Here is a 16,145-nt window from a genome sequence, read left to right as displayed (position 1 = left end):
AATAACGGTCCCATAATGATTTGCACCCCGGCTCCAGATCGGTCCAATAACTTGAACCGATAACGGTGAAAGTTTTGTGACCGATATCGTCAACCGTTTTCTGGCCAATATCGTCAACCGTTTTCCGGCCGTCTTTTGAACCGTTTTACAGCCGTCTTTTGGACTGTTTCGTGGCCGTTATCATTCATCCATTTTGGGATCGAAATGGCCGTTGTCGAAATACGTAAGAATGTGAATGACTATGACATCAAATGTGGAACTCTGTATTTACAACTATTTACAGACGCATTTCAAGGCGAATCAGAAATGTCCGACCACCTTGGACTAGGACAGGGGGTTTGGGAGGGGCTTCCGCAAGAAAGGGGGCTGAGGGGGGAACAGGGGCTGGAAGCGTGAAGGGGGCGGGTGGGAGTACGGGGGCCAGATGCGTAGAGGGGGCGGGTGGGATTATGGGGGCCGGAAGCGTTGAGGGGGCGGGTGGGAGTATGGGGGCCAGGAATATGAAGGAGGCTGCGAGCACTCCCAACATGGCGAGAAGTACAGGCTCCACCATCCGGGTGTCGGCTGCCAGAGTGGGAACTGCCAGCTGGATGACGATGCGGGCTGGAGACGGGTCTGCCCTTGGGGGCGGCCCGCAGCTGCCGGCCTCCTTCCCTGTCGGCTGCAGATGCCAGCCACTTTGAAAGGGCCCTTTCGATGTCTTGTATCGTGTTGGTCGGCTCTTGCTCCTTGCTTTTGTCCCCCCCTCTCAGGTTGCAGAGCCTGGCACGGACAGCCGCTGTAAAAATATCCACAAGAAAAATCTTGAATCGCGAAGCATTTTACCGATGGCATAACCATTATCTAGTGTTGGGCAAGAAGGTAATCCCAAGATGACGAACAAATAACTTCTGAAATGATACATGTTAGCAAAATAAACCACCAATGCAATAAGTACAAGAAATCCTAAAGTCAACTGAACAATGTTGTTTCCAAAACAGTGTGTGTAAAAGCACACACTGTTTTGTGGTTTTACACACACTGTTTATTTTAAAATTGAATTTTAAATTAAACACCGAAAAAGGTACGTCAAATTTTGAAAAAATAAAAACCAAAAACGCGGAACTCTAATTATATGCTCTATATTAAAAAAGTGAAATCAAGATATGGCGCAACGCTGGCGCCGGTTCCTCACATTTGGGCTAAATGTAGCAAGATGTGGCAAAATAAGCACTTCGGTGCAGTTTGGCGCAAATGGCGCGGCAATCACATCACTGATAAAGGGCATATCCTGAAACGACAAAATAGTCTCAAAGTAGAAAAGTAAAAATAAAGCAATTACCAAGGACCACATCATACAGCCTCGTGCCCTTAAAGGACCTCTTGCCCTTTCGGCCCATGAGGCTGAACTGCAGTTGTATCTCCTTGCGGACTGTCCGCTCCATAACGAGGCGCACAACGTTCGAGAGGGTGGTCCCGCCGAGGGTTGAGAGTTCCTTTCTCTGCAAAAAGATGAACTTATGAATGTTTTGACTTGGAAAATATAAAGAGCTAGACCAAGCGCTAAATGATACATGGTTTAATTGAAACGATTAACTTATGCAAATTAAGAGAGAGAGTCTATACCAGGGCTGTACAACTCAAAAATGATGCGGGCCAAGAAACGTTTATTGGCAACTGCTTAGGTTTTTACTAACTGGCAGAGAGGTTTTCAGTATCTGGCATCATCGCACTGGTTGCCATCTTGAGCATATCTCGCAGTGTCGTGTCCGCGGGCCGCACAGGAAGTGCCTGTGAGCCGGATGCGGCCCGCGGGCCGCATGTTGTGCACCCCTGGTCTATACACTCTGGAAGAAACCTATTTCAAGTGACAAGTATTACTGACGGTAGCAAGCAGCAAATAATCAGATTTGTAAGTTGTGTAATTATGACCTGAAATTCTAGGCACTAGCAAAGTTCACAATAGGAAGAATGCATTTAGACTTAAAAAGGCCTAAAGTAGGCAAAACAGAAAACTGGCACACTTTGCATTAATTCCATGGGTAGTGACATATAATGCCAGTTTTACATTTTTGGTGACTATTTTGGGGCTTCAGCCTAAATGCATGCATATAGTGAACCTTCTCTAGTACCTAGATACAGGTCCTAGCAACGAACGAACACACCTTGTGCAGTGCATTTTCAAAAGACACATATTGAAGCTGACAGCGGCTTAATCCGTAGCTGTTGTATAATCATATTTTACGCTTTTCATGAGCTTAAAGAACAAAATAATGCAATCTCAGACTAATTGAAATCGATGCTTTGTTTGTTCCTGGACTACTCCGTGCCGCTTGTCCTCACTCAGAGGCAAATTGATTCAGTTTACTTCTACATGTCCAAGGCACCTGACACCGTAACCACAAATATCCTCTGCATAAGCTATATTGCTATGGTGTTCCTCCTACACTTGTCTGGTTTCAGTGTTATCTTACTGACCGTAAAAGCAGTGTGTGAATTTTGAATAGTTTTTCTGTTTTTTCCTTGTTTGGTGTCCCCCGAGGGTCTAACCTGGGACAACTATTGTTCCTTATATTTATTAAAAAGACGCTAAAAAAAAAGACATACCGTAGAATATTGCGCATTTGCCCATTCCACACTAAGCGCCCATTCTCAAATTTGTAAGACCTGAAAAATATGCACAGGACATTGATATGTAAAACTGATGACCGGACAAGCACCCATCCCAGATTTTTTTGCGATTATCTCCAAAGTTTGAGTGGGCGCTTGCCCGGTATTTTACGGTATTCTTCTTAGTTCCGGAACAGGTCAGGCATTTCTTAAAATAAATTATGGTAGAAAAAATTTTTTTTTCCATGTAGTATATATATACCGCCAACCACATTTTGTTATTTGCGAAACAAACTACCATCTATACAGTCACTACACCAAGATCGCTCCCACATAGAACAATAGCTTTAATTAAATTTTTTGTTTTGTACACACAAAAGTTCATCAGAAGGCTACCACAATACCCAACAACGATTTAATTATTAACAATTGAAACCGCAACTGCCTTAGAGCCAGCGACCTTAGAAATAGCTGTACATTTCGGTGTGACGCCCAAAAATAACTAAATTTCGGTTTAGCTCATAAAACTCAAACTGCATTTGCAGAGTGAATATTGCGTGAAAAAAAATCTTTTTCTACCATAATTTATTTTTAACTGATGCCTGACCCATTCCGGCAGGAAAAAAAGAATGCTGAATGTTTTTTTTTCATTTCATTGTTTCTTTAACGATATTGAACCGTGTGTAAAGGCATCTAGGTTGTTATTCTTTGATGATTTTAACGTATATTTTAATATCTGGTCACTCGCTGATTGCACGTGTGGTGCTCGGCAAACTTTTTGTTGGTCAATCCCGGTAAGACTAAAGTTCATCAATCTGTAAAAGACAGGACGCAATTTTAAATGTTTATGTTTTTGGTTCCACTTCTATTTTGCGAGTGTCGCTAGTTAAAGACCCTGGCGCCATTTTGATAGTTAACTTATTTTTTCTACCATGTCTCTCAAATTGTCAGCTCAGCTGTAAATTGCTAGGCATGATTTTTTGTCTGATCAAAGGACTTTTGAGTGATGCAGATGTGAATGCTGAAACGAAATACTGCTCAATGCCACAATGCCCAGCTTTCCTGAACACAACTATAACACATATATAGCACTTGACACAAAATAAATGTGTGAAGAGCTGCAGAGGGGAACTTGTATTTTAAAAACCTAAATTCAAGCAGTGCAGTGGAATCTAGTTAAACCGAAATTGAGGAGCATGACATTTTTTTGTTTGAATGCAAAGTTTGATTGAGGTGCTAATGTGCTGCATAATGCCAGAAAGAGTACAGTAAGACATTTTACACTTCACGCTGCTTTAGGCTTCGTTCCAACATCAAAAACTTCTGTTTGGTCGTTACATTTTGGAGGCCGAAAATTCTGACTTGTTCACTATTTTGTAGCTAGATGAGATACCATAACCAATGTGATTAGAAGAGTGCCATGTTCACAACTAATATGTTTTAGACAGGTTAAAGCCTGAAAGTTTGATTTTTCACAGATAAGGTTAGGGAGCAAGCAAAAATTAAAAAGCAGTGTTTTCGAATTTTGTATGGTAACCATTTGATTGGTGTGGTGGCATTCCTGAGTGCTGCCAAGGCATTTGTCTAGATGAAGCAACGATATGGTTCTTTTTTCACTGCACATAATTATCATCATAATAATTCTCAAATTTTTTAATATCGTTATTTTGCAACTATCTTGCTCTGTGCGACGCGCAGTAATCTGCAATGGAGTCCAATGTTTTGATTGTGTGCTGAAAGTGGGCTTTGCCTTGCACATGGAGCTAATGGATGATAGAATCATGCAACAAAAACACGCGCAGCAAGAAAGTTAGCTGAATGCCGACCGCCCATTGCGCAAAGGCAGGCAGATATCGTCGCACACAAGAGCAACATTTGACAAGGAACTCTGAGCAACTTCCTAGGTAATTTTGCAATCAGCAAATGTTTTGGCTGCTGCTATTTTTTTCCCGTCCTCACAAAATTGGTTGGTAGTATGAGCTAGCAAGAACCCTCTATGATTTGTTTTTGTTTTTGTGCCTTTGAATTATTTTTGAGATTTCTCTAATTGCAATACATTTTTATGGGATCCATTGCTTCCATCAGTTCGCAAGTTAGAATGAAGAGTTTTAACAACCGAGATTCCACTGCAATTTCTAGCTTTCTAGGTGTAAGCCGATGGACATCCACACTAAATTAATTGTTGTATGAAAGCTCTTTCCTGCCTCATACATTGGGCCTCAAGAGCACTGCAAGTTCTGTAACCTTTCCGGATCCTACATTTATACAATGGGCTTCTGACAAAGGTTTCAGCAAACTTCTACTGTATCCATGAGGCTGCATAATTTTCACATAAATATGCCAGAAATATACTTACCAAGGCAACTCTCAGGGTGGCACTTTGTAGAGAGCCCTCGACCTCTTCAAACTCCTTCATAGTTTCTAATGGTAGCCTTGGCAGCTCAGGTGGGGGAGGCTCATTTGGCTGCCGAGGACTCTCCTCCAGGACTTCGATCCTCGCCAGGATGACATTTTGTTGCCTAATTATCAAACTGTTTTGTTCTAAAATTTCTTTGTTTTGTTCCTGGACTTTGAGTAGAACCTTTAGTGCTACCGTTTGGAATCCTGTAAGTACACAATAGTTTGATTAAAGAAATAATCAAACAACCGCAACTGAATAAACCAATGACCTCCAAAGATCAGCTGGAAAAGTAGGAAGACTGAATTCGCAGTGCAGGCTGCAGGGCTAAAATGTAATAGCACAAAGGCAAACAGGGAGGGCTGTTTTCCCAAGCCTATATTTTGGATACAAAAACAATCAGATCGTTATATTGAATGCTTTTACTCTGCCTTCGTTAATAAATCTCAGCAACTTTCCTACATACCTAGCCTCGTTACTAGAAGCACTTCGTGGCTCGGTAGCGGAGCCTCCTATCCTGCCAATGCTTTGCGAGCGAGCCGAAATATTTCGGGCACCAACCCAATAGCTGTAGCAAGCGCAGGAAACTGAGAGCACCGTCGGTTCTGTCTGCTCCGCGATTCATACTGACGCACCTTTTAGGCCTACACATTCCTTTCTAGCTTAAGTATGAGCGCAACGGACGCTATGAGACGACAGGGCCAATCAAGGAGCGCCAATGTGTACGTCATGGAGTAAGTCGCCATCCATTCAGGTGCGAAAAATGCACAGTGACATTGCTCTTTTGTCACTGCTTGATTGACCCTGTTGTCTTGTAGCATCCGCTGTGCTCGGACGTAAAGCGAAGCGGAGCAGTTCCCGCGCATGGGTGCAGATAGGATTGATCGATGTAAAGATGGACAGGTGATTCTTACTGACAGCGCTATCAGTATGCATCTAGCTTGCCGCGCTTGCTAGATATTGCGCAAAAGTCACCACTGTTGCCTGTGCATGACGCTGCTAGTACCAACGTACAGAACCGAAACATACAAACGCTGGAATGCGGCGCTCAAAGAGCACCGCAATGCAAGTTTTTAGCACTGAACGGCGTGGCACCTATACTAGTTCTAGTCCAAGAGGTGTGTACCACAAACTGTTTTGAAGATGCAGCAAGGTAGGCGAAACAGCCAAAACTTTATCGGTGCAAGCAGTACGACAGTGCTTGTTTTAAGAAACATGCCAGCTCCCATCGTACCTGCCTATCCAACCAATTTTTAAAACTTTTTTAACCCCTTAAGTGCCTTGGATGAGCTGAGCTCGTCGGCCTTTTTTTGGCTAAAAATGTCATGGAGGAGCTCAGCTCGTCCAGTGTTTTTTTTCGGTAGCCCTCAATTCCACGGACGAGCAAGGCTGGTCCGTGTAGTTTTGCGGCACTGATCATAGATGGCAGCACTCGTATTAGTTGGCAAATATTTTTTTCACTTCATTTCTTTGTAATAAACTTTTCAAATTATATGTGTTATATGCAAAAGGAATAAAATTCAAAATAAAAAAAAAATGACACTTTTAAGGTACCTTGGGGAAACAAAATGTGGCACTGAAAGGACACATGCAAAGGAAAAAAACATTTTTTTTTAGACAGCTTAGATGGAAAAAGGATGTCATAAAACGATTTTACAACGAAAAAAAAATTTTTTAGAGCTATATTTACGGCGCTATACGAATTTGTAGTTGGCGCTCACGGGAGCCGCCGCTAGTCACGTGGTAGGCCCGCGCGCCGCCCCGCTGCGTCGCCGTCGCACGCTGAGCGTTGTGCGAACGCCGCTTCAACGCGTTTCTCCACGCCGCCGCAGTCGTTTGACCGGCGCACAGGTCTATCACGTCTGCTTGCGCTTTTTCAGGAGTTTCCTTTGGGCTCTAAAAGTTACTTATTCATCTTAGTTTTTTGTTATACTTCAAACAAAGATGAATAAGTTACTTTTAGAGGCCATAGGAAGCTTCCGAAAGAACGCAAGCACCACGTGATAAATAAGAACCAGTCACGTGATAAATACGGACCACTTTTCCGCGGTGCCCGCGGGCGCCAACTACAAATTCGTTTTGTGCCGTAAATATAGCTCTAAAAATTTTTTTTCTTCGTTGCAAAATCGTTTTATGGCGTCCTTTTTCCATTTAAGCCGTTTAAAAAAAATGTTTTTTTCCTTTGCATGTGTCCTTTAAGGAGTTAAGTCAAAATTGTTGCCTTTTTTTATGGCTAAAACATTTTGCATGCCCAAAGAAATCTGTGATTACATCTTGTTTGAGCTTTGCGTTTTAGGTGCTTTGAATTCAGGTGGAGAAACGCTATTGTAAAACTCTGGCGTGGTGTCCGCTAATGCCAACATTATTTCATCCAGCGAAACACAGTGAGCTACACACTGGTAGAGTAACTGATACACACTGCCTGCAGAGCAGAGTATTGTATCCGTTTTCCAGTCCACAGCTTACCATCCATAACGCACCCCTCAGCTCCTTTCTGCAGAGCTTGATGGCGTTGCCCGGTTCCCGCTGAAGCCCCCTCTGGGCCTTCCTTCCCTGTTGGGGCTGGGGCCTCACGGCTTCCCTTCCGAGCTGGGGCAGGGGCTGGAGCATCTCGGCCTCCCTTCCGCGTTGCAGGTGGAGCCTCTCGGCCTCCCTTCCGTTTTGCAGTTGGTAGGTCCTTGCGTGTTGGCCTTGAGGCTCGAGCCCCTTGAGGTCCCTTCCAACCTGGGGCTAGAGAAAAGAAAAGCACTGGTTGCAAGTGCTACTAACAGTCTTTATACCACACTAAGGTTTAATAATGACCAAGGTATGCAGTTATCCTACATCGTTTTCAGAAACATTTTGAAGAATGAGTGCACAGCTCGGCAGCTCTTGCGCCATCCGCACGCTTTCATAGAAAAATAACTTGTGGCCAGACTGAACATTTGTACAAAACCAGATGCTCAACAGTGTGCATGTACCAGTGACCAAAGTGATGTAGGACACCATACAGGGACATTGATTGTGATGGGGGACTTTACCATGAACGTTAAAGACAGAACCAACTAGTGGCCTCTGCAACCTATGTGCGGTCTGAGTGTGAACTGAGGCTCAGTATGTGCTAGGCCTAGATAGGGAGACTGGGAACACGTGGCTCCCACACTCCTCCCCCCTTAAGGCTAAGGTAGGACTAAAAAACAAAATTGGCCTACCGACTCTCAAACGAAACGAAACAAAAAAAAAACTACCGCGTCCGGTACCGACCCCACATGCTGGGGTTGACAAATGAAAAAATCTTCGGGGACGCTCCCGGCGTTGAAGTCCGTGGCTCACCATGGCGCAGGGTCAGGACGATGTCTTGGCCGAAGTCCAGGAATGACGACGCCGGAGCGTCTCCCGACGACGCGTCCCGTGTTGGCGTCGGCACGAGCGCCCACCCGCAGTGCAGGTGGCTTGCAGGCGGGGTCCAGGCATCGGGACGGGAATCTGCAGGTTGGGTGGGGCAGCAGCAGGGTCGCCGTGATGGCGTAGTGTGTCGGGGAATGACACTCGAAGTTCTTGAATGGCAGCGAAGCCCCAGCTCCAGGTTCCCAGGGTTGGAGACGGAACCAGGCAGCAGGAGGAGGCGTGACGCCATCTTGATCACAGCGGAAGTGACCAAGTCTTTCGGGCCGGCAGGGGGACAGGCAGCCCCGGCGATGATGACGTTGCCCCGGTGAATGATGACGCTGCCCCGGCATTGTTGTCCTCCTCGTGGGCCGCGCCATGACTCACACCCGCCTGGTACTGGAATGCAACCTGTGCTCTGACCCCTCTACCGTTTGTTTCCCCAAGAAACCTCGGAAATTCCGAGCAAGGTCGAGCCGTCCAACTGAGGACACTCGACCCATCCCTGGGTGCTCAAGGACCCAGAGATAAAAAAAAAAGAAAAAGGCAGAAACAAAGGTGTCTTTTCTGCCGTGAGTCACGTGCATCGCACTGGCTCGGCTTGCGAAGTTATTGTGAAAATAGTTCCACGACTCCGCTTAATGTGAACACGGATGTCCACATACCAAGCTGACTCGCGTCACCCCGGACAATGGATTTGTTGGTGACTATTCGAAAAGGCAAAGTTCTTTGTAGCTGCTTTTGCTAACGATGCCTAATCGCTTCGATTTGCGGGCGCAATGAAATGTCAAATGCGCCACCCTGTCCTTTCTTGATATTGAAACGATGCAGGGCTGCAATCGGGCAGGCTCGCCAACATTGTTATTTTCCAAACATGTTAGCTTTTACCTCAGGCTAAAACACAAATTCCTGTGGCCAGGTATAGCACAGCGACCTAACTTCGAAAAGTCTTGGAGCCGCGTGCTGCCCTGGCCAACGCGAACTAGGAGAGCACCGAATGCAACCCCCAGCCGCACAGGACAGCCACCTTGAACTGCAATGTTCGTAGAGGCCAAGCGCCGTAGCACGAGTTTATCCGCAGCAGCAAGAACAGAAACCGATCCCAAATAAAAAACCCGTGCCAACAGCAATACGAGACTGTTCACGGCACACACGTCGGCAACAACACGAGTTGCTCGACACGGCGGGTACGCTGCCCGGCTGCCAAAGCCCGTCTGCAACAAAACAAGTGGCTTAGCGACGTTCGTGGCAAGCGTACCGCCCGACGGACGCACCGCCCAACTCCGCAGAGTCCGCGAAAGTATTTATAACTATTTACATATTTACACCCCGGGTCGTTCTGCTGAGCATCAAAAACTCATCGGTGCTACGGTCGATTCCCAACGAACACCCCGAGTGCCGTGGTTCACGATATCGTCCAGGGACCGCATGGCGGTCACCTTATGACACGCAATTACGTCGCGGTTCCTACCACGTTTCCGGGATGCTGTTCAACCTCCTGCGCTTGTCCGGTAGCGCTGGTTAAACGTCTCCCAAACTCCGCAACGTTTTCGACGTCGCTTTTTTTTTTTTTCGGAGTCACAGGTTTTTAACGATGTCGGTACGTGCGACGCTCATTGACTCTTGCCGGAATCAATCGCGGGTGATCGGGAAATCTTTAAAGTTAGTTTTCCGAAAACCGTTCTGACGCCAGTCCTGTTCCCTCGATGGGGACGGAAAGGCTTGGGAGAAAAATGAAAGGACTCACTCAGTAGTTCTCCGTGGATGGTCGATCTCGCTTCTGGATCCGGGAAGGTCCCGCCGTCGACGTGCTGACTGCTGGTCCGTTGTCGCAGCGTAGAGGGGCACCATCGGCGGTCTCCATACGCGCGCTGCGTATTCCAGCAGTGGGGCAATGCAGACACAGCGCATTTTCTCGCTCCGAGATACGCTTTTAGTTTGTGCGCTGACGGGGTGTCCACTCTGGGTGGGCCCTGCGACCCGTCTCAAAGGCAAAAAGCTGCACTTGCTTCTTGTTGCGTCAACGTACTTTGTTCGGGAACGGGGTTGACCCCGAAAAGCGCAGGTGCGCTCCCCCAGCGAAGTAGGCTGGCGTCGTCCCGAAAGGGAATCCCTCGGACGCATTCCGGGCGTTGAGTCACCTCCGTGTGGGAGGGCGTTCGGCCGAGACACTTATTCATTAGGGAGCTTTCGTAGATGGTTTTCGCCGTCCCGCAACGCTCTCCGCTACCCGCTACGATACCCCGAACTCTACAGTCAAGGCTATCGGCGCGCAGGCGCAGTAGCGCCTTCTTCGTTGCGGAGGGCTTAGCGGAGGGGGAAACGCGGTCTACGAAAACTCCCTAATAGGGAGTTTTTGTAGATCGTTTTCGCCGTCCCGCAAGGCCCTCCGCAACCCGCTGCGATAGCGGGAACTCCACAGTCAAGGCTATCGGCGCGCAGGCGCAGTAGCAACTTCTTCGTTGCGGAACGCTTAGCGGAGGGGGCAACGCGGTGTACGAAAACTCCCTATTGTCTCTTTGCGTGGCTGACGCGGCCACTAAGCCATTGAGTGGCATCGGGTGTTGGGCGTTCGCCTCTCCCTTTGTCCACCTGTTTGATCCTTGACCGGAAATCGGCGTGGTTCGCTGTCATTGCGAAAGTGCTGCTTTGTTTGCAGTCGCCGGACAGGCCGCACGTTGGGGCGCCAAATGTGGGATTCTACTTGCCTTACTGCACCACGAGGTCGATCCCACTCCGTAGCTCGATGTTGAGGACTGCTACGGCCGGGTCCGTCCGGAGGCTGCCGTGGACTCCGAGGAGAGGATTCACTCCAAAACACAAAGATGCTGAAGAAGCGGGTTTATTTGGCTGCTGTGCCACCACGCTGTGCCCGTCGGCCAAACTAATAAAAGAAAAGAACGGAAAAAGGGTCGGCGCTGTCGCATTAGACAGATTCACCTGGAGGGGGCCCACGCTGCCGCATTAGGCAGAGTCGTGGAAAGGGGAAAGCTCCAAAAAGAACGAGGCTCCGTGGCCCAGAGCCTACCCGGACGAGAGTCAGGGCCGCCGTTCGCGGCCGCTTATCTAGCCAGCGGAAAGTGGACGCGCCCGGGGTAGGTAGTGTGGCTTATCCCGCAGATGGGCCGCGTCCACAATCATTTCCGAAGGGTGCGCCGGAGGCACTTTCACCCAAAAGGGCGAGGGAAGACACGCCCTCTTCGAGGAATGCGGCCTTACCCCCGTATCCGGGATGACGTCGCCATAACGCTCCCACGGCCTGCTTGTGCTAGGCCTAGATAGGGAGACTGGGAACACGTGGCTCCCACAGCATTTAGCGCATTGGTTCTGACGCTACAAATCATGGGGATAGCAGCCTTGCCGAGCGTTTCTACGTGAGTGCGCAGTGCGGAAACCTCTCTTGTCCTATAAGCAAGCACATTAGGTTACCCAGCATATGTATGAACATGAAAGCATACACGCATAACGCGACATAGACAACATTTAATTCTCAGTTGCCATGTGCCCAACATTAACACTGTGAGCCATGTTTAGACTTCTCTCTTTTTGGGGTGTATTTTGTACTAAATTCGGAGGACGTTTTTCCGAGGTTCCTTTTTTCTTCTCAAGTTCTGAGTTTTTTAGAGCGTTCATTCATGGAACACGAATCTTTCTCAGTGCACGGCAGATAGTTCAATGTTCTTGGTGTTACTAGTGCCATAGGGTATTCGTCTTTATAAAGATATGTGCGAGAACAGAAGTAAAAGATTTTTAAACAGCACGGACAGTTTTATTGTCCAGTTATTGTTTCCAACACTTGTGGTGAAACTCATTGCTTATTACAATATTTAATACATGCAGGCATGCTTTCCACCGTCGAAGTAAGTGAAAGCAGTGCTCCAACACGCTACACCAAAACAAAGAACACCCTTTATGCAATCACACTGTTTATACTGTTTATGGGGAGAACCCCCTATTGAAAAAACCAGCTTAAGCTGGTCCCAGCTTCAAGCTGGGTTATTGCCCCAGCATGCCCAGCTTGGCATGCTGGTCATGCTGGTTGATCTGGTCATATTGGTCATGATGGTTGATCTGGTCCCAGCTTCAAGCTGGGTTATTGCCCCAGCATGCCCAGTTTGGCATGCTGGTCATGCTGTTAAACTGGTCATGCTGGTGAACTTCCCAACCAGTTTAACCTGTTTAAATTAATACACAGAATAAAAAAGCCAAGCTCGTCAGAAAAGCCAACTCGGCATCCAATTTATTATTTTCGTACTTGCGGCAGCCTCACATGAACTCAAATGCTACACATCCTCGGCGCTGACACAGTACTAACCGACGCACAGATTCTCGGTGCAAATTGTCTACAATGTTAATAAAACCAGATTGCTTATCTCTCAACACGAAAAAAATACTAGACACAGGCCAAAAACAGGCAATAGCAGACGAAAATACTACACGGACGAGAGAAGCGAACCTGGGTCCCGCCAGCGATGGGGGCGAAGCGGCAACTTGCGTGGTCGGCAGAGGCGAGGAAATCCGTGTGGCTTGGATGGCATTGGCGATACTCCTCGGCACCGCCGTCATTCTTGGGCACACACACGTTCGAAGACACGAAGCGACGCCGCAGTCGGGACGTCTGACATCTTCCCGCACTGAACGGACTGCCGCTCGCTGTCTTCTCAAAACCCGCTTCGCTTGCACCGTCGTTCAACTAGTCTCCAAACAACGCGCACACAGCCGTCCCTTCGATCTGCCCTCTGCCCAAGCTATCCAAACGCGTCTTCGATTCTCCGTTTCTACCACTCTCTCTCTCTCTCTCTCTTTTCTCGCACACAAAGGTAGCTTGCAGCGCGCCTGACGCGCCCGGTGGTCTACCAAAAACGAGAGGACAAAGAACAGGACGTGGCCTCGTTCCAGCAGCCGACCTTGTCGCGCGCGCTCCCAGCAATGCCAGTTCGGCTATCTCTAGCCGACCTTGGCGTGCGCGCTCCCAGCATGACCAGCTTGACCACCACGATTATTATTTCGACCAGATTCACCAGCTTGTCTCCCAGCATGACCAGCTCGTCTCCCAGCTTGACCACATTGGCTCCATGGAAAACCAGTTTGACCAGTTAAGACCAGACTGGCTCCCAGCTACACCAGATTGAATCTAAAACCAGATTCGAGTGAGACCATGCTGGTTTTTACTTAGACCAGACTGACCAGCTTAAATTCCAGCTTGCCCAGCTTAAACCAGCTTGATTGCCAGCTAAACCAGTTTAATTACCACATTGACCAGTTTGACCACCTTGATTACCAGCTTGACCACCTTAATTACCAGCTTGACCAGTTTGATTTTCATGCTGGTTTTTCCAATAGGGGATCAAATGTGCAACGTGACAGAAGGTGATCGTACATACACCCTCGGAAATCTGTGCAAAGGTTTAATCTTCAACAAAAGGACGCCAGAGAAAGACAAACCAACACCGCACAAAAAATCAATCTGGTATGAAGGTCACAAGAGGGCGAAATTAACTTGCTCAACCTTGGTTCGACTATCATCAAGGTGGGATATGTGCTTCATCTTATATAGGGCCAAAATACAGTTTATAGAAAGCTTAGGAAAAAAAAAAGAAGAAAGTACAAAAGTGGAACATACAAGAGTGCAAATCAGAAACAAAGAAGTTGGAAAAGTTGTCCGAGGATCACAGGGAGAGTAGGGTCCCCGAATGCGGAGTTTTTCGGGTAAATCCGAATTCGCAATATTTGTACCAGCGAGCGTTGTTTGGAGTTTACTAGATTTATATGAACACTGTGAACCCATGTTATGTTGCATACATTAGATAGGTTGTTGATCTGCACGGTCTCTCCACCAAAGGAATAAACATACGCCGCGTTCAAGTAACGCGCAACACCAAATGTCGACCATGTCACGTTACATGTATGCGTTCATGTCGTACATGCACATGCTGGGTTACTTGATGTGCTTGCTCGCGGGACAAGGGAGATTTCTGCACCGATGGTTTGCAGTGTCGGAAATGATGCGTCAAATGCTAGTGTATTTCGTTGAGAAGCAGCATACCCAGGTAGCACACCATGTCGGCCGATACTGGGATTACGTCGGCCAGTACCGGGAGCTGTACGGCGGATCCCGGCCAGGGACGCCGGTGAGAAACCGACACCGGCCGATATCGGGGACTCGTTGTCTAAACTGGCCAGCACCAGCCGGAAAGTTCCCGATACCGGCCGACATCGTTTTCTTGCTGTAGTCACCGGCCAGTCTAGCCATGGAGTTTCCGGTGACTGGCCGACATCGTTTTCTTGCTGTAGTCACCGGCCGGTCTAGCCATGGAGTTTCCGGTGACTGGCCGATATTGTTTTCTTGCTGTAGTCACTGGCCAGTCTAGCCATGGAGTTTCCGGTGACTGGCCGACATCGTTTTCTTGCTGTAGTCAGCGGCCAGTCCAGCCGTGGAGTCTCCGCTGACTGGCCGACATCGTTTTCTTTCTGTTATCACCGGCCAGTTCAGCCACTGAGTTTTCGGTGACTGGCCGACATCGTTTTTTCGCTGCTTTCACAGGCCATTCGAGCCATGCAAGTTTTGATATGTAACCGACATGGCTTTTTCGCTGATATGGAAACTATATGATGGTTACAAATGACCGTTAGTTTGGGTATGTCTTCAATGTGCTAAAAGGTGACACCTAATATTATCCTTGGCCTAGTATTAACGCCGCGTCATCCTTAAACCACTTAACAAAGGCTTATTTCAGTTTTGTTAAAAAAGACGGGATCAAACATCGCTGTGGAATGAAAATTTAATTTGGTTTACATCTATTAATTTTTTAGAGAGCAGCTCTTAGGCGCCCGTTTCCGGCTTGAGCGGCATCACCGTCGCAGTCGCCGTCGGCGTCGGCGTAACCGCGCATTGCATTATGGGAAACGTCCCATAATGACGGCGTGTGTGACGTCACGAGGGTCCCGCGCGTTGCATTATGGGAAGCGTCCCATGATGCAACGCGCGGTCGGCGACGGCGACGCCAACATCGCCGTTGGCGTAACCGCGCGTTGGGTTATGGGAAACGTCCCATAATGCAACGCGCCGTCTCATTTGTGACCCGCGCATTGCATTATGGGAAGCGTCTCATGATGCAACGCGCGGGCCGGCGACGCCAACGTCGCCGTCGGCGTAACTACGCGTTGAGTCATGGGAAACGTCCTATAATGCAATGTGCAGTCGCATTCGTGACCCGCGCATTGCATTATGGGACGTTTCCTATAATGACGTAACAATTGACGTCACGTGTGACGTCACAAGGGTCCCGCACGTTGCATTATGAAAAAAGTCCAATGATGCAACGCGCGGGTCACTCGTGACCTGCGCGTTGCATCGTGGCGGCGAAACTTGCTTTCGATGAGTTGGGCATTTTACTGCGGCACTGCGCTTCCACATGTTCTCAACGACAAGTCTCAGGGCTTACACCGGGTTTTAAAGAGCTTCTTCGACGAATGACTACGAACGAGTAGAAAACGTGTCTTCAGCATGTTGCCGCCAGCCTCCGGAACGCTCCAAAAACGAGATTTTTCAACATGCAAAATCGCCGATCGGTGGCTTCACTCTCGCGCTGCAGCTGCAGCGACCAAGCGGGGATGCGCGATCCAGCCCTTCGCCCAGGCAGATGCCGAGCGCTCCGCGCAAGCAGTCGTTGAGCGGTCGGCCTCAGTAAGCGATCCACCCAGTTGCACGCGCTGCCACCGCTTTCATAGCGTCTGCCCTCGCTTTTTAACAGTTTCGGTTCCCATTGCTATCTTGCTGAAAGCATGAAGT

At 48.1% G+C, this 16,145-nt stretch overlaps 1 protein-coding gene across 1 annotated transcript in view; it reads right to left on the bottom strand.

Annotated features, from left to right (window-relative positions):
- Positions 1 to 261: 261 nt before the first annotated feature.
- Positions 262 to 16,145, bottom strand: part of LOC115313459 — a 37,649-nt gene continuing 21,765 nt past the window's right edge. Inside the window, exons 5-8 of the mRNA XM_042291988.1 lie at positions 7,454 to 7,717; positions 4,946 to 5,193; positions 1,322 to 1,481; positions 262 to 778 (exon numbers count right to left, since the gene is read on the bottom strand). Of these exons, the coding sequence (XP_042147922.1) occupies positions 291 to 778; positions 1,322 to 1,481; positions 4,946 to 5,193; positions 7,454 to 7,717 (1,160 nt within the window). The 3' untranslated portion in view covers positions 262 to 290. The remainder of the gene's footprint in view (positions 779 to 1,321; positions 1,482 to 4,945; positions 5,194 to 7,453; positions 7,718 to 16,145) is intronic.

The sequence above is a fragment of the Ixodes scapularis genome, unplaced genomic scaffold (genome assembly GCF_016920785.2).
Source record: "Ixodes scapularis isolate PalLabHiFi unplaced genomic scaffold, ASM1692078v2 PGA_scaffold2__306_contigs__length_199485367, whole genome shotgun sequence".
In the NCBI taxonomy this organism is placed as follows: Eukaryota; Metazoa; Arthropoda; class Arachnida; order Ixodida; family Ixodidae; genus Ixodes; species Ixodes scapularis.
Note: the sequence above shows the minus strand (reverse complement) of the source record. Positions and strands in the feature narration are given on the sequence as shown.